The sequence below is a fragment of the Colobus angolensis genome, unplaced genomic scaffold, assembly GCF_000951035.1.
Source record: "Colobus angolensis palliatus isolate OR3802 unplaced genomic scaffold, Cang.pa_1.0 Scaffold232, whole genome shotgun sequence".
In the NCBI taxonomy this organism is placed as follows: domain Eukaryota; kingdom Metazoa; phylum Chordata; class Mammalia; order Primates; family Cercopithecidae; genus Colobus; species Colobus angolensis.
The window spans coordinates 2,143,264-2,171,099 of NW_012115511.1; the positions used below are offsets into that span (position 1 = coordinate 2,143,264).

At 38.3% G+C, this 27,836-nt stretch overlaps 1 protein-coding gene across 1 annotated transcript in view; it reads right to left on the reverse strand.

The window, feature by feature from the left end:
* The window catches only part of SUGCT (succinyl-CoA:glutarate-CoA transferase), a 700,241-nt gene that overhangs the window by 180,790 nt on the left and 491,615 nt on the right, over positions 1 to 27,836 (reverse strand). Inside the window, 1 exon segment of the mRNA XM_011944524.1 lies at positions 7,242 to 7,319. Within this exon segment, the coding sequence (XP_011799914.1) occupies positions 7,242 to 7,319 (78 nt within the window).

A 27,836-nucleotide genomic window follows, 5' to 3' on the forward strand; every position in this document is an offset into this window, starting at 1 on the left:
AAAGTTCTGTCTTATATCAGTACTAAAGGCAAGAAAAAAAAAAGTTTCTCACATAAATTAATCAAGTAGTTTTCAGGAGTCTACCACAGTCTTATACACACTGTAGGTTCATAAGAGAAAATATTGATTGACCTTGAGCCCAGAAACCATTTCTTGCATCTTCAAGTAGAGGGCCAGGTCATTCCAGGATTTCATGTAGCTCCATTTGTTTCCTGTTTCTATAGAATCTGTCTTCATTCTTTGAGATTCTTAGTTCTCCAACAGTAGGAAGCCCCAATATCAGTTTTTCCTGAGTCTTCCTTTTCTATTCCAGAGGAAAATCAGACAGCCAAGTGTAAAAGGCCCAAGTATATTTGGTCCGGATGGGCTCTTGCCTTTTCCTCTGGAGAAGAACCAGACCTTGAGGGTGCCTGTCAGTGACTTCTAGTTACAATTTTTAGGTATTCCTAAGATTTCAGCTCAAATGTTTATATGGATGGCCAGACGTGCTGGTTGCTGCCTATAATCTCAGCACTTTGGGGGCTGAGGAGGGTGGATTGCTTGAGCCCAGGAATTCGAGATCAGCCTGGACAACACGGTGAAACCCCATTTCTACAAAACAATACAAAAATTAGTCAGGCAGTTAGGCATCTTGGCACGTGCCTGTAGTCCCAGCTACTCGGGAGGCCGAGGTGGGAAGATCACCTGAGCCGAGGAGGTCAGAGGTTGCAGTGAACTGAGATAAAGCCACTGCACTCCAGCCTGAGCGACAGAGTTTCACCTTGTCTCAAAATAAAAAATTATAGGGATGAATTGATCTCTCTATATCTTGCTATTCCATTAATATGACTTACAGCAAGAATAACGAGAAAGTAGTTTTTAAATAATTAACATAGTAAGCATAATATACCTATTAATATAATTAATGTACTGGGCAATAATTAACATAATTAGGCATGGGGAAGAAGTAAGTGCTTAAAAAAGGTAATATTTGATTTATAGAGTACATCTAAAGGTAGCTAGAAAGTCTACTTAAGGTTCTAAAACATTTTATAAACTGTTTTTTGAGCAGAAGTCTACTCATGTCACAAAAATGTTCTTGTTCATACATATAATGATATTATGAATACAACAACTTTAAGGCAACAGTCCCAGACAACCAAACTGTGACCATTATGTTTACCATCTTGGCCCATATCCCAAGCTCCACATGTTCTCAGCATCCTTTTTGGACTCAACAATCAGGGCTCAACTATGAAGACTCCTTTATGTTACTATTACAAATGCAAAGAGAACAAATCCATTTATCTAAATATGAATTTGAAATTCTTTGTAGTACGGTGACCATATGCATAGATTCTCAGAAAGCAAAAGACAAATATTCATTTCCCACTCTGTGGAAGTACTTTAGGTTTCTGACATGGGGAACTGATCCTATGAAGTGGTAATTTACAGTGGCTACTTATTGCTTAAATGTGGAAAATCCATAGGGGTAAGTCATAGGAATTAAGGAATAAGGAATAAGGAATATAGAATTAAGGAAAAATAATACGCACAGCTAATCCTTATGACTCACTCAATATCCTTCCCCCCAATCCCCCCATCCTTCAGTCCATCCACCCCACCCCCTACCACTCAATTAAGTGAAACTGCCCAGCCAGTTTGGCTGCTACAAGAATATGAGTTGGAGCAGATGTGGTCTGTTTAGAAGAAGTGGGCCTTTTGCCATGGTTTCATCTCATTTGCGCCTGGATTCCACTAGAAGATTCTCTGTGTTGGCTATGTGATGCCCTTCATACAGTGTGAAGGAAGTAGAAGTCAGGAAAGAATTTTGTCCTTGCGGAATATCAGCAGGAGTAGAAAGCCTCTGTCTGAAATCTGAGAGGATTATGTTCCATTAAAGTTGCTAAATATTCTCATTGGAAAATTACTCATGATAATCCTCTTTCTTCTGAAAGTGACATTCTAAACAAACTATGGTCTTTCTGCTTTGCTTAGAAATCTATGATTTTCTTAAAAAATTCAGACATAGAAAAGGTAAAAAAGATTGCCTTCGTGATATTTTTATTTTCCCCAGAACTTGGGGGCTCATTGCTTGCTATCCACTGGACACGTAAGCCTTCTCTAGAACAACGAGATGTCTGCTCCACCCAAGGCTACCTTTTCTATTACTTGACAGGCTAAAAATTAGTAAACACACAGGCAAAAATGAAGGGCAATGTGAATTGGAACCCATACTGGTTTGCAGTTTTCTGAACATGTCTTAACCTACAAGAAGTTTTTAAAAAAACTTTAAGTTGGGTCTTTTCCTCAGAAAAATAAGTCTCTCCCTTTCCTTCCTTCCTTGATAAGCTGAACCAGCAATAGTCAATGTAAAAACTACCACATTTGCTACACTCCATAGTCCTTTAAGTTAGCCTTTACGTAAATCCATTTCTTTTCAGAATTCAGTAGTGTGATGGGGTAAAGCTTTAGAATCTTTACTCTCTCCAAAAATTTTTTTAAAATATGAACAGAGAATTTAAATACTTAATTTTACCTACAAATATGCTACTTTTAATTTAATTTTGTAATTTCTATCATGTGCTTGTGTAAATTATTTTTTCTAACTCAAAAAGATACAATTTCAATATAGGAAATTCGTAACATGCAGAGATACGTTTTTTAAAAGGGGAAAGTTAGCCCTAACTTTTATACCACAATCTCATTCCCAAATACCATTAGTGTTAAGACTTGAGTGTATTTCCTTTGAAATTTTTTATTTTTCATATTGTCTTTAATATAATAGTGACCAACATGTGCTAGAAATTTTGTAACTTATTTTCTTTTAAATATTATATATATATTTTAGCGGTCTGATGACAATCTGTAATTCAGATACAACTGCTTAGAGGCTTTGGGAATTGTTTTTAAATTTTTACTATTACATGGTATCTTAGGGACAAATATAATTTCAAGACAAATAGAAGTCCCAGGGCAACTATTCCAGTGACTGGGTACAAGACTTGGATTGTAATTTCTTGGGGCAAATGTGAACTCAGAAGCAAAATTCCTATCATGAAACATATCACTATAAATCTCTGGTAACAGAGAGACCCTTTTCTGACCCTGCTGATCCAGGAATCTGTGTAACAGAGAAAGACTGGGTCTCTAATGGCATCGATTGCAACATTGACACGTGGAAGAAAGTTGAACCTGTTGGGCCAAGACTGATTGTGCCACGGGAGTCCCAAGGTCTTTGCTTATCAAAGGACTAATAATTACTGACCACTGCATTAAGAATACTATTGAGATTATAGATTTTTATAAGAGTTTCTAAATTAAGTCTTAACATCTTGAATGTTCAATAAAAACTGTAGAAGGATGAATAGTTCCAAATTACCAAACTGCTTGGTAATTTGATGGTAAATAAACTGGTGGCTAAAAAAATTGGGGGGCCCTGTAATTCCAAATACACACAAAAGAAATGGACAAAAATAAATTATCTCCACCATTTCCAAGTATAGCCACCGCCTCTCTGCTTCAAGCTTGCTCACTCATAGAACCTGAAAGCCTTTAGAGAAGCCTGGGGAAGGAGTTCCTAAGAAGCTTGCCATAAGTCTTCTGAAGTATGTATGGGTGTAGGTGGCACAAATTAAAAATAGAGGCTAGTGCTTGCTTCTCATCTAGAGATGACTGAGGAACTGAGATCTGTTGGATCAGCTCATGCCAATAAGACACAAAGGGGCTATAACAGTATGGTGTTTGTGGGAAGCAAAATTGTGGGTATACCCATTCCAGTTCTCTACGAAACTTTGAGGGTAGAAAGAACTCAGCGGTTCCTCAGCTCGTCATAAAGGAACACAGAAGTTAGAGGGGATATGGGTGCTGTGGGGCCACCAAATGGCCACCAGAAAAGGTAGAAGGGACTAGACCATCAACTATTGATGCAGCTAAAAAATAATTAATCTGCCACTCTCTGGGAGGGAGCTGGAGTAAAACTGAAAGTCTTCTCAGGAAATCACAACTACTACATCAAGAGAGTCCACCAGTGTCAGAGAAAAGGAGACAAAACTCAAAACAAGAATTTATGCTTAAATGTCTGCTTCCTCCATGTCCCCTTCTGCCAATGGAGCTAGCCCTTGCTTGGAGAGAGACAATTAGATGTGGTAGGTTAAACACAGTGTTTATTATTCTTCCCTCATAATTCTCCACCAAAATGACCGTAGAGAATTTTTTTGTCAAGAACAAACCTAGAAGGGCAAAGAGAAGAGGAGTAGAAACAACAGATGCTGATAGATGATAACAACATTTTATAGGCTGAAAATGCAGTGGATAAGCGGTAATCAACTTAGAAGATGGGAAAAATTGAAACTGTGGGTTGGGGATAGGGGCAGTGAGAAAGAAGCCAGTTCAAACATGTGAATCCTAGGACCGGAGTAACCTGAGGAAAGTGGGTGTGCAGGGTAACACTGAAAACAGGAGCATCGGCTCAACGTTTATAAATAGGTGATTGCCCCTCCCCCAACTTTCTAGAGGTTTTGAACATAGAAGCTACAGGTTTTGTAACACCATCCACAGCCGGTAACAAAAATGATTTTCCATGCAGAAAACCAAGACAATTAACTGAAAATTCACATGCCAAATATGACATTCTCTATCCTCCTTCCCTAACTGGGCTCCTAGAACAAAGACAATTAGGTTTAAATCCCACAGGCAGAGATGTGTAGAATTTCCCTCTAGAGAACTGAACAGACCAAGAGAATGGATGTGTAGATCCTGTTATTTGGGGTCCTTCAATGAAAAAGCCAGCTTTCCATCTTATCTGCTTCCACTCAAGAAGCTTCTAGTCATCAAATCCTGCTCACACATACAAAGCTCCCAGTCAGCTTATCAGTGCCACACTCTGAAATATCAATAGTCAATGTCGTCTTTCTGTGTGTCAAGCACCATTCTAAGCATGTTTTAATTTTTATGCAAATTAACTTCTTTATGTATATATATAAATGTTTTTCATATATACATATAAACTTAATTACCACTTTATACCAATTTTAGAAGTAAGTACCATTACTATTCTTATTTTTCAGTAAGGAAAGTAAAGTACATAAAAGCCAAGTAACTTGCTCAAGGTCACAAGCTACTAAGTAGTATGGCTACTTTCACAGTCTTTCAGTTTTTATCCAGAACTCATGCTTCTAACCTGTACATCTTACTGCCTCAAACATGACAACAGAGACAAAGTGAAGCAAAAAAGGGAAACAATGGAACAGGAAACCAGGAACCAGAAGAAAAGTATAACCAACTATACCACATTTACTCAGGTAAAACATTATAATCATAAAAAAATAAAATCAGGATGCTCTTTCATTCAGAGGAGTATGAATGCAGACAATTGGATAGATGAGCTATAAAATAGAATTACAGAACTAAAAGAGATAGAAAACTAGAATGATCTACCTAGAAAGTAACAACAGATTGAGCTGTGGTGTGAAATTCTCAAAGAATCAATATACGAAAACTTCCAAATTGCTTGAATTTTTTTCAGTAGAGATGGAGTCTTGCTACATTGGTCACACTGGTCTCAAACTTCTGACCTCAAGGGATCCTCCCACCTTGGTCGCACAAAGTGCTGAGATTACAGGCATGAGCCATGCGTGAGGCCTAAAACTTATGAGTAAATGAGTCAAAGAATACCCAACTAGCACAAGGTTTGACAAAAGATCTACACTAAAACATATTACTGAGAAATAGTCACCAGAAATTAAAAGATTATTTTTAAAGTTTCTAGAAGGGAAAAAAGTCCACAATCAAAAGATGAAGAATTAGAATGGGATGAGGCATGCAACAGCAACTCTGAAGGTAGAAGAGGACTGGCATCTGGCCGATTACCAATCAAAGGTAAAGATGGGATAAAGATGCATGCAAATCTCCACAAAATTATATTGTATGTATCTTTTTCCAATAGGAAAGCAGGGTTCTAGAAAATGGTCCTAAGTTGATGGTGAGAGGACAATTCAGGAAGACAGTCGAACAGCAATGTCTATAGAGAATTAATCCACATTAGAGCGACAGGATAGAGGGCTTCAAGAGGGATGTCTTTAGGTAAATTATAATTTGTAAATTTCTTGATTTTTAAAAATTGTATCACGCAGTTTTACATCTCTAGTAGAGAATTTAGGTCTGAATTATTAGAACAAACACAGAAAATTAAGCAGTATATGAATGAAGTCAAATTGTTAAATTCGGGAAAATACTCATAAAGGCTGAGTATGTTGGCTCACACCTGTAATCCTAGCACTTTGGGAGGCAGAGGCAGGTGGACCACTTAAGGTCAGGAGTTTGAGACCAGCCTGGCCAACATGGTAAAACCCCATCTCTACTAAAAAAAAAAAAAAAATTTACACACACAAAAATTAGCCAGGCACAATGGCATATGCCTGTAGCCCCAGCTACTTGGGAGGCTGACAGGGGAGAACTGCTTGAACCCAGGAGGCGGAGGTTGCAGTGAGCCAAGATCACACCACTACACTCCAGGCTGGGGCGACAGAGCAGGATTCTGTCTCAACAACAACAACCATGAAAACTCATAAAACACTACATGTCTCAACTATGAGAAACATTTATATACTCATAGTAATATAAATATTAGTTAGCTACTTATTTAACCAAAATAGTGATATAAGATTATACTGGGAAGGGAGAAAGAGAAGCAGGTTGTGAGTTGTATAGAAAATGGAACAAAAGAGCTAAATCCTCACTGTCCATGGAACAGAATAAATGTCTAAAATTCAAAAAATATTAGGAAATAGTATTAATTTTATTATTTAGAAATATAGATATAATTAGCAGAATAAATAACTTTCAGAGTTTTCCAGGGACAAGAATCTGAAAAGGACAGGTGGCACAAGGTTATGCTGTTTTTCATTATAAATCTATCCACACTACTTGTTTCTTCAAACCATATGTATGAATTACTTTGATAAAAATGTTTTTAAAAATTACAAGGAAGGCTTTTTAAAGAGTGGGGTAGAGTCTCCGAAATGGAATCTAAGTAAAATGGAATGCCTCTTTGCATCTCTGTCCATTAAACAACACCATGACTATGGCAGAGAGAATAATGGCTCCCCAAAGATGCTATGTCCTAATCCCTGAAACCTGTGATGTAAATGAACAAGGATGGATGTAATTAAGGTCTCAAACCTTGATATGGAGAAATTATCCTGGATTATCCTTTCCTGGCTGCAGGAAATGAGATGCAGTAAGAGAAGGGCTCAACTCACCCTTGCTGATCCTTGAAGATGAAGGAAGGGGCCATGAACGAAGGAATGCAGCAGGCTTTAAAAGCCAGAGACAGCCTTCTATTGACAATCAGCAAAGAAAACAGGGACCTCGGTCATACAACCACAAGGATTTGAAATCTGCCAATAACACACATGATCAAGGAAATGGCTTTTTTCCCCCAAAGTCTCCAGAAAGGAATACATCTGCCAGCATCTTGATTTTAGCCTGGTGAGACCTATGTGAGACTTCTGACCTACAAAACTGTTAGATAATACATTTGTTTTGTTTAAAGCCATGACACTTCTGGAACTTTGTGATGGCAATAACAGAAAACTAATACAGACTGCCAAATCCCAAGCCATTTCACGCAGTTACCCACTTAAGTGACAATGTCTGAGAGTGAATGTTGACACTTAATATGCTCAATAAACACATGAACTTAAAATTCACTACAGAGATTGTCTCATCTTCTCAACATAATTGTCAAGGGTCAACTGAGAGTCAAGCAATGGAGTATCCATCACCCCACCACAGGCTGATCAGTAGTTTTTAGCACAGCCAAGATGTCTGAAGGTTCCCACAGTGGGAAAGGGAACTTCTAACAACCAAATTTCTTCCACATTCTTCCACTAGGGCCATTTCTCAAATGCATCCAAGCCAGTGGGATGTGTTTATGATGGAATTTAAGCATTTATAAGCACCCAAGATAAAAAAGCACAAGCTCGGTCTTCAGAAGTCTGCCCTGAAGAAAGGAATGGGGTGGTCTTGAGCACAGGTGGAAAAACTAACCTTTTCTCACAGCTCTCTGAGAAGTGACAGTTGCAGAAGTTTCAGGGCTACATAGGCTTTAACAAAAGATGTTGTCCTTCACTTCAACCTGACAACCAGCAAATCAGGAAAATCGCCCTGATCACTTTCTTAACTAGAACATAAAAGCCTCTTGGAATTAATAAAGAATGACTGAAAAATTGTCTTTATTAAAATTTCTATTTACAGAAAAAGTCTAGGGTTACTTTTTTTTTTAAGGAGAAAAGTCATCTAAAGTAAATTTTATAAGGATAATTTACTGATATAAAGTGAGAAAAGTAAATTGACAAATTTAAAAAATGCAAAGGAATCCTATTTCACTACTGACAGGGCACAAGTTCCAAAAGCTGTTGAAAGAAGAACAATAACAAAAATGGAAGTAACCTTTTCCATTTTAACAATACACACTGACCTTTCCTTTCAAACAGATCTTTTCCTTTGGGAGACACCAAAAATGTAGAAGAAATGAGATAAATATAACTTAGGTCCACATTCACAAAACATAAAAAGAATAATGATTCTGCTCAAGCTATGTAAATCAAACAAAAAATTAACTCTTTTCCTTCTTCCCAGAGAAAGTAGGTGAATTTTTTGGGGGGAGTGGGGAGGGGATGGGAGGGAGTCAGTTTTCTATGAAACCTTAATAGACATAGAAAAAAATAAAGTGTTTTTCTTATTCTCACACATCAGTAAATACAATACTTCTGACTCCAGATGTGTGGGGATTTCTTCCCATACACCAAGCAATGAGTTCTCCAGTGGACATCAACTGAGTGCTCTGTAATTCTACTCAGTGCTGATATTATCTACCTGGAGACAACAGGAGATCACACAGATTAAAGCTCAGTCCCACAAAGCTGCCTCTCACTTCAGATGCCAGTCACAAGCCCTAGGTTATGACCTTTGCTTCTAACTGACGGGCTATAAAAGGTTCCTGGTCCCCCTTCTTGGGTTTGATTAATTTGCTTGAGCAGCTCAGAGAAGTCTGGTAAATGCTGCTTGCATTTACTGTTTATTACAAAGGATGCTACAAAGGATACAAATGAGCAGCCAGATGAAAGAGATGTACAGGGTGGGGAATGGGAGAAGAGACACAGAGCTTCCATGCCCTTTCCAGGCTGAGATGGAGCAGGGATCCCTCTTTTAGGGGCCTGTGGGGGACCCCGAAGCATGGAAATAAAGGAAAATCCTGAGTTCCTTCAAGGGAAATTCCAGGCACCTAGCTAACCTAGAGAAGTAAATAAGCAACTTGATAAGCAAAAAGGTAATAGTAGCCTAAAACAATTGCTAAGGAAGTTAGTCACAAGAATGTTTGGTTCTCTATAGAAACTTAAGATATCTTCACATGCACCCCGACTTGTTTTTCAGAAACCCAGACCCCCACCAAACAGATCTGCCTGCACGAAAAACTGAGGGCTAAACTCTGACCACTGTTCTCTATTCCAAATTTCTTCCTGAGGGCCTGGAGGAAGTCATGTCTGTGGGCTACAGCTAATATTCTTTTCTGCTGATCCCCAATTTTAAACAAAGCTTCATGTCCTGAACCAGCCACAAATGAGAAAAGCTTTGTATCCACCTCTGACCTGTGGGTCCCCTACTTCAAGAGGTCCTGCCTTTTGAGGTCAGACCAATGTGTATGGTCCATGTTTTGATTTATGACTTTGCCGGTAACTTCTGCTTTCCTGAAATTTATGCGTGCCTTGAAAAACCCTTACCTGCAAGCCACTGAGGAGTTCAGGTGAGAAAGAAGCATCGGCTGCCCGATTTGCCTTGCTTAGCACTCTGCCAATAAATGCCTTCCTTTCTACTCCTGCAAAACCTCAGTGTGTTATCTGGTCTTACTGTACTGAGAAAGTGAGCCCCAGGTGGGTTCTATTAAAAGTGTGCCACTCTCCTGGAACCTTTACCCATTAAGCTATCTGAAAACTCATCTGAACTTTGTTTTGGGTTTTTATGGAGGTTTCATTACATGAACATAATTGATTAAATCATTGGGCACTGGTGATTAGCTCAACCTTCAGCACCTCTACCCTCCCTAGAGCTTGGGGAGGTGGGGCTGAAAGTTCCAATCCTCTAATTAGGCTTTGGTTTTTCTGGTAACCAAACTCATTCTAAATTGTATAGGGGCTGCCAATCACTACTATCTAATGACTCATGCTGTCTCACTAGCATACAAAAGACACACTAATCACTCTGGAGATTCCAAGGCTTTTAGGCACTTTCTTTAGAGAAAGACTAAATGTCCTATATATTTCACGGTATCACAAACCCCATGGTTCCCAGCATCTGATGTGTATTATAAATGAGGATCCGGATGTTTTGAAGTTAATGTCCCAGAGCAAGTCTTCAGTTGTCCATTGCTAGTGGAAACATGCTCGCACTTACAATTTTGCTCAAGTTTAAAGTGCATGAATTTTCCTAATTTTAAGTGTGGACATGGTGCTTCATCTCATTACTCATGACTGCCCCTAGAGCCTCACCTACTATACTACTACTTTAGAAGATTGCCAACCCCACGTAGAATGATCATGACGACACTGGCCACACAAGCCTGATTTGCTTATGGTAACTATGGTCACCAAAATCAAAGGGAGCATAGAAAATGCAGAATAGGGGATATGTGATTCCAAGTTAGAAATTTCAAAATTCCCTCCAGACTGGGATTGTACCAATGTAAAATATGAGATTTTTTTCCTCCTGTAAAACTTCATGGAACAAGTAGTTACATCCTTGGGTGGGGAGGGGAGTAGAGTATAATTACCTCTTGAGAAGAGAACACACCCTGGGACTTTCAAGGCACAGTCTTCAGGCGTTTTATTTTTCTTTTACTTCTTTTGTGGGTGTGTAATCCTTTCTTAAACATTTGGTCTACATATGGATAGACCTGTGATTTTAAATGGCCTAATGAGCCTCAGACAGACTTCTAAGTAACACTCATGAATAAGCCAAAGAGAGATTCTCAGATGCTAACATTTATTGTACTGAGATTTTTTTTGTTTCTATTTGCTGAATTTTTGCCCCTTTTAAAAAGTTAACACTTATTGAACATAATATATCCTGAATCCTTTGCAGGTGTTAAACATTTGACTTTGATCTATTACCAAACCAAAAACTTAAAAACAAGCTCTATTTATTTAGGTGATTCTGATAGTAAATCCTTCCTCTCTATTCTGCCTGAGAAAAAGGATTGCATTTCTCTGTAAAATAAACTTTCTGTGAAGATTAAGATATGACCTCACGTGGACTTGTTCCTTAAAAAGCTGAAGGGTCCAAAATATGACATTACATTTTCTTTCATCTAACCATTTAATTTAGGATGGAGGGCCATGCATTAGCAACAATGCCATAAAAAAATCAAATAGCATATCTTTCTATATCATTACACAAAATGCTGCAGTATGGTAAGTAGCTTTCAGTTAAGTATCGTGTAGACTGGTTGTGAAATTCTCATCATGACAGAATACTGATGTGAATAAGAGGATCAATCACAGGACAGCAAATGAGATTTGGAAAAGGGAGGAGGATTTTAACGAAGACAAACTAAATTTTAGCTCCTGAGCAATTTGGCCTTGGACTCAGGATTCTGCCTTCTACATGTGGGCTTTTTTAATCATAAATTTTCCAAAGTTAATGGATTATCACTATTTTGTCAACTAGCTCTCTTCTACTGTCCATGGCAGAAAAGGTGTTCTCTGCATCCAGCCAGCAGAACAGCAGCAAACTGGGAAAGGTTGTCTAGAGTACTATTCATTGTAAATAGAGGCTCTTGACTTCATTCAAGAGACTGGCATAAATGAGGGCAGTTGTTTGTGGTAGAATGCAAGCTTGCCTAGTCAGAGAGAAGCTGTTACGAGATCGTAGCCTTCTTTAACATACTCTAGCAAAGATCAGTAATGTATCTGCAAGTGTTCATTTTAAGGTACAGGATACACACTCCAGGAATGGTGGGCTAGCATGGAAAACATCTTAAACAAAAGGCAAACTCTAGATACAGTTTTCACAAGATAGGTTTCAACTATCTTCAAGATTGATAAACACCAGGGGCTTTGTTCTTTAGCATAATGGATATTAGAAATGCTCCTTTCCAAGAAGAGAAAACCAAACACCGCATGTTCTCACTCATAGGTGGGAACTGAACAATGAGATCACTTGGACTCGGGAAGGGGAACATCACACACTGGGCTTATCATGGGGAGGGGGGAGAGGGGAGGGATTGCATTGGGGAGTTATACCTGATATAAATGATGAATTGATGGGTGCTGACGAGTTGATGGGTGCAGCACACCAACATTGCACAAGTATACATATGTAACAAACCTGCACGTTATGCACATGTACCCTAGAACTTAAAGTATAATAAAAAAAAAAAAAGAAATGCTCCTTTCTCGGTGAATGTAATGTCAAGATATATGAACTGGGTAGACATGCTACAGAGACGTTTATACCTTCACACAAATGGGAATGAGGCATAAGAATATGGGAAGCCCAATGGCCTGAACCCTTCAGAAGGGTGGTCTGGGCTCTCCGAAGTCCTCTTATGTCTAGTCTCTGATTTGAATAATTCTTGGTCACCACTATCTAGGTGGCTACCAAAGTCAACCAGAAGGAACTTCAAAATTATGAGCTGAAGTGGCTACGTTTTCTATTTATTTATTTATTTGTCACGGGTTTATTTGTGGTTTGCTTTCAATAACACTTTGCAATAGTAGTGAAAGGACTGTTCTAAAAACCCAGGACAAACAAACCAAATTGGTTACAGTGTGAGATTCACTGAATAGAATCACCTATGTTTTCTTCATGTAGGAAAAAATATCTTCCCTAAAGCACAAAACTGTATTCAAAATGTTACAGTTCCTTGTCGTTATGTCTCATCTAGATATACTATATGAACAGTTCACTACTGGAAAAACAATTCACACCATTCACTCGATGTTATTATAGTGGAATTTTGCTTATGATTTTGTTAAAAATCACTCAGTGATGTCGGGCTTTTTTTTATTTTTTATTTTTTTGGTTCCAGCAAATTTGCCCAGGAAGGGAAAGTAAGAATTGCCATTCACACCCCATTGTGTACTGTTTTCTTTCTTTTGGTAGCTGGTAGTTCAGAGGGGTTTTTCTGGTGAAATAGGGAAGTATGGGAAATTGTTTTTTGACAACTAGAAATAGCTTTAGATCAAGTCTCTTTTTCCTTCATCACATATTCACTCACTCCTGCTTATGGACAGGGAGCATGAAAAGCTGTAAAAATGTTACTATGAGTGCAAAATCCAATGCCGAGTGAGAGAGGAGATAAAATAGGGGCAGCACCTTAGATTTTGCTGCTATGGTAGCCAGTCTCCATGATGGCAACCAATGATCCTTGCTTCCTACTAGCCATGCCTTTGTTTGGTGTCCCCCATACTGAACAGGGATGACCTCTGTGTTCAATCAAATACTGCAGAAGTAAGGATGTCTGACCTCTGAGAGCAGGTCATAAAAGGTATTGCAGCTTCTGCTTCGATATCTTGAATCATTTGCTCTGGAGGAAGCCAAAGGCTGTGCCCTGTGGAGAGGTTTACTGGGGAGAAACTGAAGCTGACCACTAATAGCCAGGTCAAGCTGGCCAGCCATGTCAGTGGGCCACTTTGGAAGCAGCACCTGCAACCCCAGTCAAACCTTCAGATGAGTGCAGCCCAGGTCAACACATGACAGTCAAGATCAACCAAGATTGCTTCTGAATTTCAGACCCACAGTAACTGAAAAATAAGAAACACTTATTTTGGTTAAAGCCACTACATTTGGGGGCATATTATGTAGCAATATATACAGCTACTAACCCAACATGATTTCCAACCCTATTCTCTTTTAACTGACTCCTGCTATGGAGATTTTTTTTTTTTTTTTTTTTTTTGAGACGGAGTCTCGCTCTGTCGCCCAGGCTGGAGTGCAGTGGCCCGATCTCAGCTCACTGCAAGCTCCGCCTCCCGGGTTTAGCCATTCTCCTGCCTCAGCCTCCCGAGTAGCTGAGACTACAGGCGCCCGCCACCTCGCCCGGCTAGTTTTTTGTGTTTTTTTTTTTAGTAGAGATGGGGTTTCACTGTGTTAGCCAGTATGGTCTCGATCTCCTGACCTCGTGATCCACCCGTCTCGGCCTCCCAAAGTGCTGGGATTACAGGCTTGAGCCACCGCGCCCGGCCTGGAGATTTTTTAAAAGCAAGATAAGAACGTTCTTATTAGCCTCCCTTGTAGCCAGAAGTGGGCATGGAACTCGTTCTGACCAATAAGACATAAACAGGAGTCAACTGAAGAAGCTGTCTTATAAAAGGAGCAGGTAGAAGGAGAGTTCATCACACAGCACCTTCCTCCCAGTTTCTGCTACGCACATGATGTCTGGGGCTGATGTAGCTATCTTATAGCAGGGATGTAACATGCATGAGGGTAAAAAGCTGACAGCAGAGATTGTGGAATGAAAACAAGTACACAGCTCAGGTCCCTTATAACACTGTTGAGTAAGTAAATTAATGTTGGCAACTTCCTACCACCTTGGTGAGTGATTAAAATAAACCCTGTTTTTATACCACTGTTAGCTAAGTATTCTATCACTTGCGGCTGACAGAACTCCTCCTTTTTTGAACCAAGAAGCGGTGCTTTAGAGAACAGGTCCTCAAATGCAGAGTTGGCCGAATGAAAGAGATAGGACATCTGGCTGTTAGGTTCCAACTCTTTCTGTTTGGAAATAGGATCACCTTTACTATGCAGTGGTGAAACATTTGTTGTAACTGTTGCCAGTTGCATGCAGGCTGCACAATGATAAAAGTTGTAGCGTTAGAGGTAAATGTAAAAACACTGGTTGGGCAAGCTTATTTTTCCATACATACATTTCAGAACATTTGGAAAACTCACATGGGAGGTGAATGACTTCTGTGAGCACTTCACAGCATGGCATGTTAAAGAGTATGACCCTTTATACACCACATGCACACACACACGTAGTCATTCTGAAAGCTTTGGGTTTGTATGTTTGGTTTTTATAACAATTTTTGTGTGAAGAAACAAAATAGGCAACTTCAAAACACAAGGGAATAAGCCGGGCATGGTGGCTGATGCCTGAAACCCCAGCACTTTGGGAGGCCGAGGTGGGAGGATCACCTGAGGTCAGGAGTTCGAGACCAGTCTGGCCAACATGGTGAGACCGCGTCTCTACTAAAAATACAAAAATTAGCCCGGCGTGGTAGTGTATGCCTGTAATCCCAGCTACTCAGGAGGCTGAGGCAGGAGAATCACTTGAACCCGGGAGGTAGAGGTTGCAGTGAGCCAAGATTGAGCCACTGCACTCCAGCCTGGGGGGCAGAGTGAGGCTCCATCACACACACACAAAAAAAAACCACAAGGGATTTTTCTCCTTGGTGTTTCTCTGCTTTGATGAGTAACACCCAAGTAAGCATTACACAGGATCTGGTATATACTTCTCCTATTTAGCCCATGAATTGAAAATCTATATTGGCAAAAGATCTAGACACAAGATCTCATAAAACATATTTCACTTGTTGCCCTGATGATAAAGTAATAATTGTTAGAAAAGTAATAGTAGCCATATTTCAATTCTATACTGTTTCCAAGCATACTCTATATGCTATTTTATCTATATTTAACAATAACTCCATGAAGTTTTTTTTATCAGTCCCTTTGCCAGATGAGAAGACTGATGATGCTTACAAAGTAAGCCCAGCACTGTTGAGTTCAGAGCTTTTGCTCATATCATTATGTCTCAATGCCTCCTGTTTACGGCTCCCACATCTTCCCAATCCCATCCAAATCTAAATCAATTACCAGCTACTGTTAATTATATATTTGATATTACTCGCTTTTGTCGGCTTTCCAGATGTGACTAGCCTCAGCCACCTCACTGGTCTCCCTGACTCCAGCCACAGACATCTTTCTTGTCTATACTTGTTCATATTTCTCCACTGTTGTTCAAAGAATTAAGTCAAAACTCCTTGACAGGACACTTCTGAATTGTGTCACTTACCCCTTCCTTGCTTTCCAGCCTCACCTCCCAGCAGTCCTCTCCATTCTGACACCTCTGTCTCCGAACTCTTACTGCTTATTCAGTGTTTGATCCATATTGGATGCCTCCCAGTTCCTTATGCTTTTCCAGCTCCAGGCATCTGCAGCCGAAAGCGCCTCTGCATGGAGCAATTTCCCTGACTCTTTTTGCCCGACTCTCATACCTCCTTCATCTTAGACATCACTTCTGACCCCCAACTGTAGGTTAAGTGGCCTCACTAGATGTTTCTTTTCGCACCATGTGCTTCTATTAATCCAGGTCTCGCTGTTATGCCTTTTTCTCTCTCTGAGCCTAGCATAACTAAACTTGCACAGTTAACTACTCATTCTCCTTCTAAAACACACCACATTTTCTACACATACAAATATATATGCATATAGGCAATGTATATTTTATACGTATGTGATTACACATTAGAAGATTTGAGAAATTGGCCAGGTGCAGTGGCCCACGCCTGTAACCCCAGCACTTCAGGAGGCCGAGGTGGGCGGATCACCTGAGGTCAGGAGTTTGAGACCAGACTGGCCAACACGGAAACCCCATCTCTACTAAAAATACAAAAATAAGCTGAGCATGGTGGCACGTGCCTGTAATTCCAGCTACTCAGGGAGCTGAGGCAGAAGAATTGCTTGAACCCAAGAGGCGGTGTTTGGCAGTGAGCCGGGATCACACCACAACACTCCACTCTGGGCAGCAGAGTGAAACTCCGTCTCAAAAAAAAAAAAAAAGATATTAGAAATACATACATAATATTACATACAATTATTTAACAGGAAGAGAGATTCTCTTTTCAACTCTAGAGTCATACTCTAATTTATATTCTTAATGACCTTACTCCACCTTCTAAGTAGACTAGGTTCAGTCAAAAACTACTTTCCTAATATACAGCACCCACCTCCACCTTCTGCTTCATGGACAGCAGAACTTCTCATCTTTGTCTCCTAAATCACTGACTTGACTTTCTATAGTTCTTTACTATCATTTTTGATATACATTCTAATATTGCTATGTACTTCAACAGAAAACTATTTCTATATCAACCTTTCCCCTAAAAAAAAAAAAAAAAAAGTCTGTCTGGATTTCTTCATTTCTATTTGTTAACTAGAGTCATTTTTATACATTTCCCAATTTATTTTTATTTATTTTACTGTTTTATTTTTCTTGGATGAGGCTCTTCTTTGGAAGTGGAGGCATGCATGCTGGGGCCACAACTTTTGGTCCCCATCCAGGTTCTTTCCTGCTGTGGTTGGTGGGGATTCCTCTGTAGCTGTCAAACGGTTCACAACTGTCTTTGGTTTTCATAACTGTTCTGCCTTTTTAAATGTCTTCATTAGTATTTCAGTAGAGAGCCAGGGAAAGACATTTCATAAAATGTGAATATGATGCCATTTTGAATTGAAATCCCTGCCCATCCTTAAAGGACTTATTCTTCCACCATAAGTGGCACTAACCAGCTCTACTTCTCTGAAGTGAAGCATCAGATTTGGCAATAAACTGCAACAGGGAGTCTGCACTACAAGGTAATGAAACTTTCCACAGACTATATATCCTATAGTAAAAGTCTCTATTTTATGTAACCACTCCTTTTATAAAATTTATTCTTTCCAGGAAGAAATAGTATTTGGTACTTTAACAATAACAAACTTGTTCTTTCAAAAAACCAAAGAATGGTCTCCTAGTTTAAGCCTTTTACATTTTTTTCTTTCATAATATGCTTAATCTTTAATCGGATCAACCCTCATTTTAATAGAGCATTTAAAAGTGTAAAATCTGTGGCTAGTTTTCATTGTTGTTATTGGTGTAGTGGCTGTTTGTTATTGTTTTAAATGGCTTTGACAGGAAATGAGTTTGGGTCGTAGAAAAGGTTTCTAGATATCTGGAATATCTTTTAAGGTAGCAAAACCCTTTGTTTTTGAGGGAAGAATTATTGATCTCCAACAGTATAAAGTCACAATGCATAAATTTTAGACCATGAAAGATAGAATAGGTTCCAAAGCATAGGCAATTTTGTTTCAAAGATTGGTTTTTGTTCATGAAAAAAATGTAATGCAGTTAGTCCCCTCATATTTATAAAGTGATAGGTGACTATAAAAGAAGTTTATGAATTGTACAGCCTCCATTTGTATGTTGTACTTCAGTCAGAGACATTTTATGGATGGTTATATAATACTCTTCAGCTTTACATAGCTCCCTTAAATAGAACCACAAAACTCCTCACAGAGAGTTTCATTCATAAATAAATAAAAAAGGAAAAGAAGGCTTTAAGGCAAGATTTAAATAGAGGAAGTGACTCAGTGGTTCAGAGGGAGTTTTGGCAAAGAGATGAAATAGCATCCACAGAAGAAGAAACTAAATGATGAAAGGCCATGGGAAGGTAGAGTCAGAGCAGCAAAGAGAGGAGCAGAGCCCACAGGTGGTTTATAAGAAATACTTAGCACAGAGGAGCATTAGAATCCATGTTGGTGAAAGTAACAGACACATCACTCTACAGAAAATTAAATCAGTGATTAACGGGCAAAGACGAGATGTTCTCCTGATACATGGAAGAAAGAAACAAAGAAATGAAAACAACATGAGAAAGAAGGTAACAGACGTGGAGGATGGAGATTCCAAATTTTAATCTAAACAAAATAGAATTTTCCAAATAAGAAACAAAGACAAATGGAACAAAACTAGTTACAATTTATTGAAGAAAATGTTACTGATATTGATAGAGATCTAAATATTGTGGTTTAAAAGTAAATACTGAAATTCTGGAAAACACAAACTAATTTACAGTGGCATATTACAGGTTGCCAAGGTCTGGGATAGGGGAAGATCACCTACAAAAGGACATGAGGGAGCCTGTTTGGGGGACTGTGGTGGTGGATATACACCACCACATTTATCATTTATACATTTATCAAAACTCATCAAATTGTACACACAAAAAGGAGACATTTTATTATATGTAAACTACATCTACATGAAATTAATATTATTGAAACTTTTATTTTGAGATGATTATAGATTCATATGCAGTTGTAAGAAATAATACAGAGCTCCCACATAACCTTTACGCAGTTTCCTTCAACGGTAACATCTTGTAAAACTATTGTTCAATCTCACAGTGAGGATGTTGACATTGATAGAGTAAAGATATATTCCATCACCACAGTCCCATAACCACAGGGATCCTTTATGTTGCCCTTTGACACCCACATCTACTTCCTTTCTGGCCCCACCTTCTCCTTAAATCCTAGCAACCATTCATCTAGTTTCCATTTCTATAATTTTGTTATTTCAAGAATGTACATATAAAAGGAATCTTACCATATGTAACTTACTGGGATTGTCTTTATCTCTGGGCATGATTCCCTGGTGATCCATACAAGTCACTGCACGTATCAATAGTTTGTTTCTTCTTATTACATTCTGTAACTTGTCTTTTCATCTCTTAATAAAGTATCTCACAGAGGAAAGTTCTTAATTTTGATGAAATTCAATTCACCATTTTTTCCTTTTATGGACGGTGTTCTGATGTCAGCTCTAAGATCTCTCTGCCTAACCCAGATCCTAAAGCTATTTCTCCTTAAAATATGTGATGCATTTTGAGTAAATTTTTGTATAGGATGTGAAACTTAGGTTAGGTTTTTTGTTTTGTGTTTTGTATTGCCAATGGATGTCCAGTTTCTCCAACACCATTTGTTAAAAAGGCTCTCTCTCCCTACTGAATTGCTTTTGCACCTTTGTCAAAAATCAATTGGGTATATTTGTGGGGATCTATTTCTGGGTTCTCTCTTCTGTTCACTGATCTACGTGTCTATCTGTTCTCTGTACACCATCTTGTTTACTGTAGCTATAAAATAAGTCTTGAAACCAAGTAGACTAATTCTTACTTTCCTAATCTTCATTTTCAAAATTGTTTAAGCTGGACTAGATCCTTTGCCTCTAAATAAAAAATTTAGAATAAGTTTGTTTATGTTTTGCTTGGATTTTTATAGGAATTCCATGAAACTTATATATCAACTTGGAGACATCTTTCCTATGTTGTCTTCAAGTATATCTCCAATTGAAAAGTATATTTGATTTCATTCATTTGTAGTTTGTAACATACAAGTGCTATATATATTTTGTTGGGTTTACATCTATTTCATTTTTATCCTTGAGAGAATGTAAATGGTACTGTATATTTAATTTTGGTGTCCACATGTACACTGCTAGTATACAGACATACAATTGATTTTGATGTGTTTAACATGCACCCCCTAACTTGCTGAACTCAATTATTAGTTCTAGAAGTATTCAGTATAGTAAATTATGTCATTTGTAAATAAAGACCATTTTATTTTCTACCTTTCCAATTCATGTATGTTTTATTTCCTTTCCCTGCCTTGTTGTGGTGGCTAGAACTTCCAGAACTTTGTAGATGCTCTTTATCACGCTGATAAAGTTTTCCTTTGTTTATACTTTTCTGAGAGTCTTTTAATGAATGAGTGTTTCGTTCTTGTCAAATGCTTTTTCTTCATTGACTGACATGATTATGTGGTCGTTCATCTTTAGCCTATTAATATGATGGATCCATGTTGTCCCACAGATTGAAAGACTCAACAGAGGAAAAGTGTTAATCCTCTCCAAATTGATTTACAGGTTTTACACAATTCCTATCAAAATCTGAGCAAGACACAGACAACATTTTGTTTTCAAGCATTATAACTTGTACCCTGGAATAAACCCCATTTAGTCATGGTATATCATTATTTTTATATATGGCCAAATTCCATCTGCTAATATTTTAAGTAGTTTTGCTTCTATACTCATGATGGATAATGGTCTGTGGCTTTCTTTTGAGTACTTCCTTGTCTGTTCATAAAATGAACTGGAAGCGCTCTGTCCTCTTTTAATTCCTAAAAGTTTGTGTAAAATTGGTGTTATTTTTTTCTTTTTAACATTGGTAGAATTTTCCCTTGCAATCATCTGGGCTTGAAGGTTTCTTTTGGGGGAGTTTTAAAATTTTGACCTCAATTTTATTAACAATTGAAAGGCTATTTATATTATGTGTTTAATATTGAGTGAATTATAGTATTTTGTATTTTTGAAGGAAGGCCAATTCCATTTAAGTTGTCAAATTTAAGTCAGGCACAGCTACTCAAGAGGCTGAGGCAGAAGGACTGGTCAAGCTCAGGAGTTTGAGAACAGCTTGAGCAACATGGCAGGACAATATCTCTAAAAAATTCTTTTTTAATGTAAAAATAAGTCATCAGATTTATGTGTGTACAGTTGTTCATAGTGTATCTTTATTATCCTTTTGATATCTGCAAGGTTTGTAGTAATATCCTGTTTAATTTCTGATATTAGTACATTCTGTCTTCCTCCTTTTTAACTTTGGCAGTCTTTGAAAAGGTTTGTCAATTTTATCCATCTTTTCATAAAACCAGCCCTTCGTTTCATTGATTTTCTTTCTTGGCTTTCTGCTTTGAATTTCATTGATTTCTGCTTTTACCTTTATTAATACCTTCCTTCTCTTTCTGTTTTATGTTGCTCTGCTTTTCTAGGTTCTTGAAGTAAGAAAGAGCTTAGATTATTGATATGAGACTTTTCTTCTTCTCTTTTTGTTTTTTTTTTTTTTTGAGATGGAGTTTCCTGTGTCGCCCAGGCTGGAGTGCAGTTTCCTCGTAGCTTCCATGATGTCTGATGAGAAAGCTACAGGCATTCAAATTGTATTTCCTCTGTAGGGAAGGTGTTATTTTTCTTTAGTTGTCTTCAATATTTTTTTCTATGTCTTTAGTTTTTAGTTTTCATTATTATGATGCATTTTGGGATGAATTTCTTTAGGTTTTTGTTTAGGGTGTGCTCCGCTTCTTGAATCTCTACAACTATGTCTCTCAACAAATTTGGTAAGCTTTTTGCCAAATTTTTTCTAGTACTTTTTCCACGCTACTCTTTTTCTTCTATCCTTCCTGGCCTCTGGTAACAGGGCTGTTAGATCCCACAGGTCCCCGAAGCTCTACTTATTTCTTTTTTTCTAGTCTAGTTTCTATCTGTTGTCCGTTAAGGGTGATTTCTTTTGTTTTATCTTCAAGTTCACTGATTCTTTTCTTGGTTCCCTTCATTCTGCTGTTAAATCCACCATTGAGTTGTGGGTTTTTTTGTTTTGGAGTGTTTTTTTTTGGTTATTGTATTTTTCAGTTCTAAAATGTCCATTTGATTCTTTTTTAGATCTTCTATTTCTTTGCTGAGACTTTCTATTTCTTTGCCGAGATTTTCTATATTTTCATTTCTTTCAAGCATATTTATAATTGCTTGAAGTATTTTAATTATGGCTGCTTTAAAATATTTGTCATATAATTCTAGCATCTCTGTTGGCATCTATTGAGTGTCTGTTTTCATTGAATTTGAGATATTCCTAGTTCTTGGTTGGATGAGTGATTTTTTTTTTTTTTAAACTTACACAATTTGGGTATTATGTTATATGACTCTGGACCTTATTTAAACCTTCTGTTTTAGCTGGCTCCATCTAATTCTGCTTCAGTACAGTCACCTCTGTACTGCCAAGTTAGAGTAGAAGTCTAGGTTCCCATTTGGCTTATGTTAGACCTTCTGGAGAGGAAGAAACCACTCATTACTAGGTAGGAGTGGGAGTTCTGGCTCCCCAGTAGGTCTCCACTTAAAACTGCCCTGAATGGAAGGGGCAAAAACTCTTTGTCCTATTCCTCATGTGGCACCGACATCACAGAAGGGGGCCTTGCTACTGCTGAGTAGAGATGAAATTTCAGCCTCCCTATGTGGTCTCAGCCTGGCAGAGATGAAAGTCCTGGTTCTTTATTTGGCCTTCTCTGAATACCCTGTCAGGGGGGTTGGAGTGTCTCATTACACCCTGACAAGGGTAGAAGTCTAGGCTCCCACCTTGGCTTTAGAGTGATTGGGGGTGAGGTCACAATTTTTCAGTGGTGTTTGGCTAGAGTAAAGCAGTTATTGTCTAAAAGACTTTTGTCTTGTGAGGCTGCCCCCTTCCTTGTCTTTTGGCTGTTCTTGGAGCTTTCACTGTCCATGGCCTATTCGTGTTTCTAGGTTGCCACTTGCTTTAGCTCTAACTCTGGAATATATAAGTCCAAAAGAACTGACCATCATATTGTTTCTTGGGTCTTGAGATGCCTAATCAGTCTGCCTTTTTCTCTTTACTTTTTAGAGTCTTCTTATGTTTGTTTTATATATAATATCTAGGGTTTTCGGTTTTACTTAGCAGAAGGAATAGAGAAAAGTACAAACATTTATTCTGCTTTTCTGGAAGCAGAAGTCTCCAAAGTTGACTTTTTTTTTTTAAAGAAAATTTTCTGTTTTAGAGAATGAATCAGTGAAAAGATCCCCAAGATAAAAATATTTTGGTAAATACTTCAGTTACATATAATGAATCTACAACTATTCATATATAAATTAGAAGATTATCTACAAAGGAATAAAATAAAAATAAAGATGAATGAAGCAATGAATGGCAGAAAACCATTAAATACCTTGGAGTTGTTTGAAAATAGAAATAATTTTAAAATTCTGAACTCAGACAAACCACACTTCATATGTGAAGACAGCACAAAAACATTCTAAGATGTGAAAGGACTCAGTCAATACCATTCACCAATATATCATACTGTAAAATAATTTAAAGATGTATCATTTATATTCTGACAAATGCAAATTAACTCAAGTATGAAATCTCAGTTTTAAGAAGATTATCAATGAGCACTGGAACCGTGATTAAATAATTGCTTTAATTATGATTATATAATGCTCTAATTTTATGAATATCAGGTTTCTTGGTATCAAACATAATATCCTCATAATTTTTTCTCAGCTACTTTCTGAAAAAAATTGAGACCCACAAATCCATACAAAGGGTTGACTAAACAAAAAATATTGGTTCTTTGAAAGGATAAACAAGATCAGTAGACCACTGGCTAGATTAACAAAGAAAACATCCAAATAGACACAATCAGAAACAACAAAGGTGACATTACAACTGATCCCGCAGAAATACAAAAGATCCTCAGAGGCTATTATGAACATCTCTATGAATACAAACTAAAAAATCTAGAGGAAATGAATAAATTCCTGGAAATACACAGTCCCCCAAGATTGAAGCAGGAAGAAATTGAAACCCTAAACAGATCAATATCAGCTCTGAAATTAAATTTGTAATTAAAAACCTACCAAAAGAAAAAAAAAAAAAAAAAGCAAGCCCTGGGCCAGATGTAGATTCATAGTCAAATTGTACCAGACATACAAAGAAGAGGTAGTACTAATTCTACTGAAACTATTCCAAAAAACTGAGAGACTCCTCCCTAATTCATTCTATGAAGCCAGCATCATCTTGATACCAAACACTGGCAAAGACACAACAGACAAAGAAAACTACAGGCCAACACCCCTGATGAACACAGGCACAAAGATCCTCAGCAAAACATTGGCAAACCAAATCTAGTACATCAAAAAGTTAACATACCATGATCAGGTAGGCTTTATTCCTAGGATGCAAGATTGGCTTAACATATGCAAATCAATAAATTTAATTAATTACATTAACAGAATTAAAAACAAAAACCATACAATCAACAAAATAGACACATAAAATGTTTTCTAGCTCATTAAAAATCATCAGTCCCTTCATCTATTTTGGTGTCCCAGTGAGCACTTTTTTTTTTTTTTTGAGATAGGTTCTAGCTGTGTCATCTAGACTGGAGTGCTGTGGCACAACCATACAGCCTTGACCTCCCAGGCTTAAATGATCCCCCTAGCTCAGCCTCCCAAGTAGCTGGGATCACAGGTGTGCACCACCACGTCTAATTTTAGTAGAGACGAGGTCTCACTATGTTGCCAAGGCTGGTCTCAAACTCCTGGGCTCAAGCAATCCTCATGCTCAGCCTCCCAAAGTGCTCCCATCAGCACTTTCTTATCTTTCGAGTTGCAAGTCCATGATCCATCACTTTAACATCTTTCTTGACATTAATCTGCTGTATACACTTCTTTCCTTATGTTGTACCCGTCAAGTAAACCTATGACTTTGAACCAATCTAATTATCAGACTTGTCTTTTCCTATGCAGTGTTGGGGGAAATCATACAAACACATGGAACATATATGTATCATATCTGAAGTCACTGGATCTTCAGTACTAAGCAGAATACACTCTTGGTTTCCCTGGCTGGCTTTCTTTTTTTCCATTCCACACAGTAGCTTCTTCACATCATTGGTCTTCCCACTATTTGCCGACTACTTCCTTCTTCATTCTTGGAAAACATTCTTGTTTACCAGTCCTTGGGAAAAATGGAAAACATGAAGCAGAAAATCCCGAAATATCCTGTCCACCCACCAAAAAAAAAACACTAACCTATATCCCTACCCATTCTTTTTTTCTTTCTTTCTTTCTTTTTTTTTTTTTTTTGAGACAGAGTCTTGCTCTGTCGCCAGTTTGAAGTGCAAGGCGTGATCTTGGCTCACTGCAACCTCTGTCTCCCAGGTAAAGGCCATACTCCTGCCTCAGCCTCCCGAGTAGCTGTGCCACAGGCATGTGCCACCACACCCAGCTAATTTTTGTATTTTTAGTAGAGACAGGGTTTCACCATGTTGGCCTGGATGGTCTCAATCTCCTGGCCCTTGATTCGCCCACCTCAGCCTCCCAAAGTGCTGGGATTACAGGCGTGAGCCACTGCACGTGGCCCTCCCTTCTTTCTTCTTTCCTTCCGGCCACAAGAGGCATTTCTCCCATTCAAGCCTCTTTTCCTCAAATTGTGGATCAAATCCTATTCTCTTTACCCTATACAGAGGCTTATATCCACCAGTTATTTCTTCTCATTATCTGAATTATCCATCTCAGCATTTATACTTACTGGCACACCTATTAAAAAATAAAATACATTAAATTTCAAAATCAATAAGAACCTTGCTGTCACATCAGGATCACCTTATCTTCTCTCTATCCTACCTAGACTCTTAAAAGACTTGTCTTCACTCGCTGCCTCCCCGTTCCCCAATCCCCAATCCTCAACCTGCTGCAAAATGGTTTTGGTCCCCACTCCATAGAGAGTAATTCTTTCCCTACAGTGACTTTTGGAATGCTCAAACTAGTGGAAACTTTTATTCCCTTCTCTTACTTCACCTCTCTTTAGCTCTCACCAACCTTGAAAACTGCCTTCTTCTTAAAACAGTGTTTTCACTTGGCTTCACTCATGCTGTATTTTCTTGGTTTTTCTCTTCTCTCTTGGACTAGTACTTTATTTATTTATTTATTTATTTATTTATTTATTTATTTATTTATTTATTTAAGACAGAGTTTCACTCTTGTCGCCCAGGCTGGAATCTTGTCTCACTGCAACCTCCGCCTCCTAGGTTCAAGCAATTCGCCTGCCTCAGTCTCCCGAGTAGCTGGGATTGCAGGCAAACGCCACAAGGCTTGGCTAATTCTTTCTGTATTTTTAGTAGCGACAGAGTTTCGCCATGTTAGCCAAGGTGGTCTCAAACTACTGACCTCAGGTGATCCACCCTCCTCAGCCTCCCAGAATGCTGAGATTACAGGCCTGAGCCACCGGGTGCCCAGCCTGGCCAGTACTTTTATATTTGCTTTGTAAAGTTCACTTTCTTGGCCCAGCCTTATGTATCTATATTCCCCAGGGTGTTCAATAATACAGTATCAGTAAAATAATTACAGTGGACATATAAGAAAAAATTAGATCGCCATAAAAATGACACAAAAAGTTGTGGTTTTTTTTGTTTTGTTTTGTTTTGAGATGGAGTCTCTCACTGTCGCCCAGGCTGGAGTGCAGTGGCACGATCTCGGCTCACTGCAAGCTCCGCCTCCTGGGTTCATGTCATTCTCCTGCCTCAGCCTCTGGAGCACTGGGACTACAGGTGCCTGCCATCATGCCCAGCTAATTTTTTGTATTTTTAGTAGAGATGGGGTTTCACCGTGTTAGCCAGGATGGTCTCGATCTCCTGACCTCGTGATCCGCCCACCTGGGCTTCCCAAAGTGCTGGGATTACAGGCGTGAGCCACTGTGCCGGCCCCAGAAAAATATTTTAATTAAATTTAAAAGATTATAAGCATCATTGCACATTTAGCATAATCTACTGTTAAATAAGTAAATAACTGTAAAATAAGCTTGTTTCCAGTTCTTCAGTGGAGGACTTTTTTTCAGTTACATACATCAATAAATCAGTAGTTCTCATCTCTGTTTGCTCAGTTCTTCAGGGAAGCTCACTGATACCTAGGACCCATTTCCAGAGGTTCTTTCTTAAGTGGTCTGGGTTATGCTCCTGGCATTATGATTTTTAAAAGCTCCCCAGGTGACCCTAGCATGTATCGAGATTGAGCCAGTGCAATAAATTCTGTTTATTGTTAATGACTATTTGAGTTAGGTTTCCCTGACTTGCTCTGTAAAGCATTCTAGCTCCATGTTTCTAAATCTTAACATGCATAAAAATCACCTGGAGATTTTCTTAAACTACAGATATCAATTCATAGCTTTGCAGTGTTACATTGGTTTTCCGGGACTGCTATAACAAAATACTGCAAATGGAGTGGCTTTAAAAACAAAAACATATTGTCTTACAGCTTTAGAGGATAGAAATCCAAAATCAAGGTGTTGGCAGGATTGGTTCCTTCTGAGGATGTCGAGAGAAGAATCTGTTCCAGGCCTTTCTACTTGGCTTGTAGATGGCCATCTTCCCTCTATGCATTCTCTGTGTCCAAATTTCCCCTTTTTTTTTTTTTT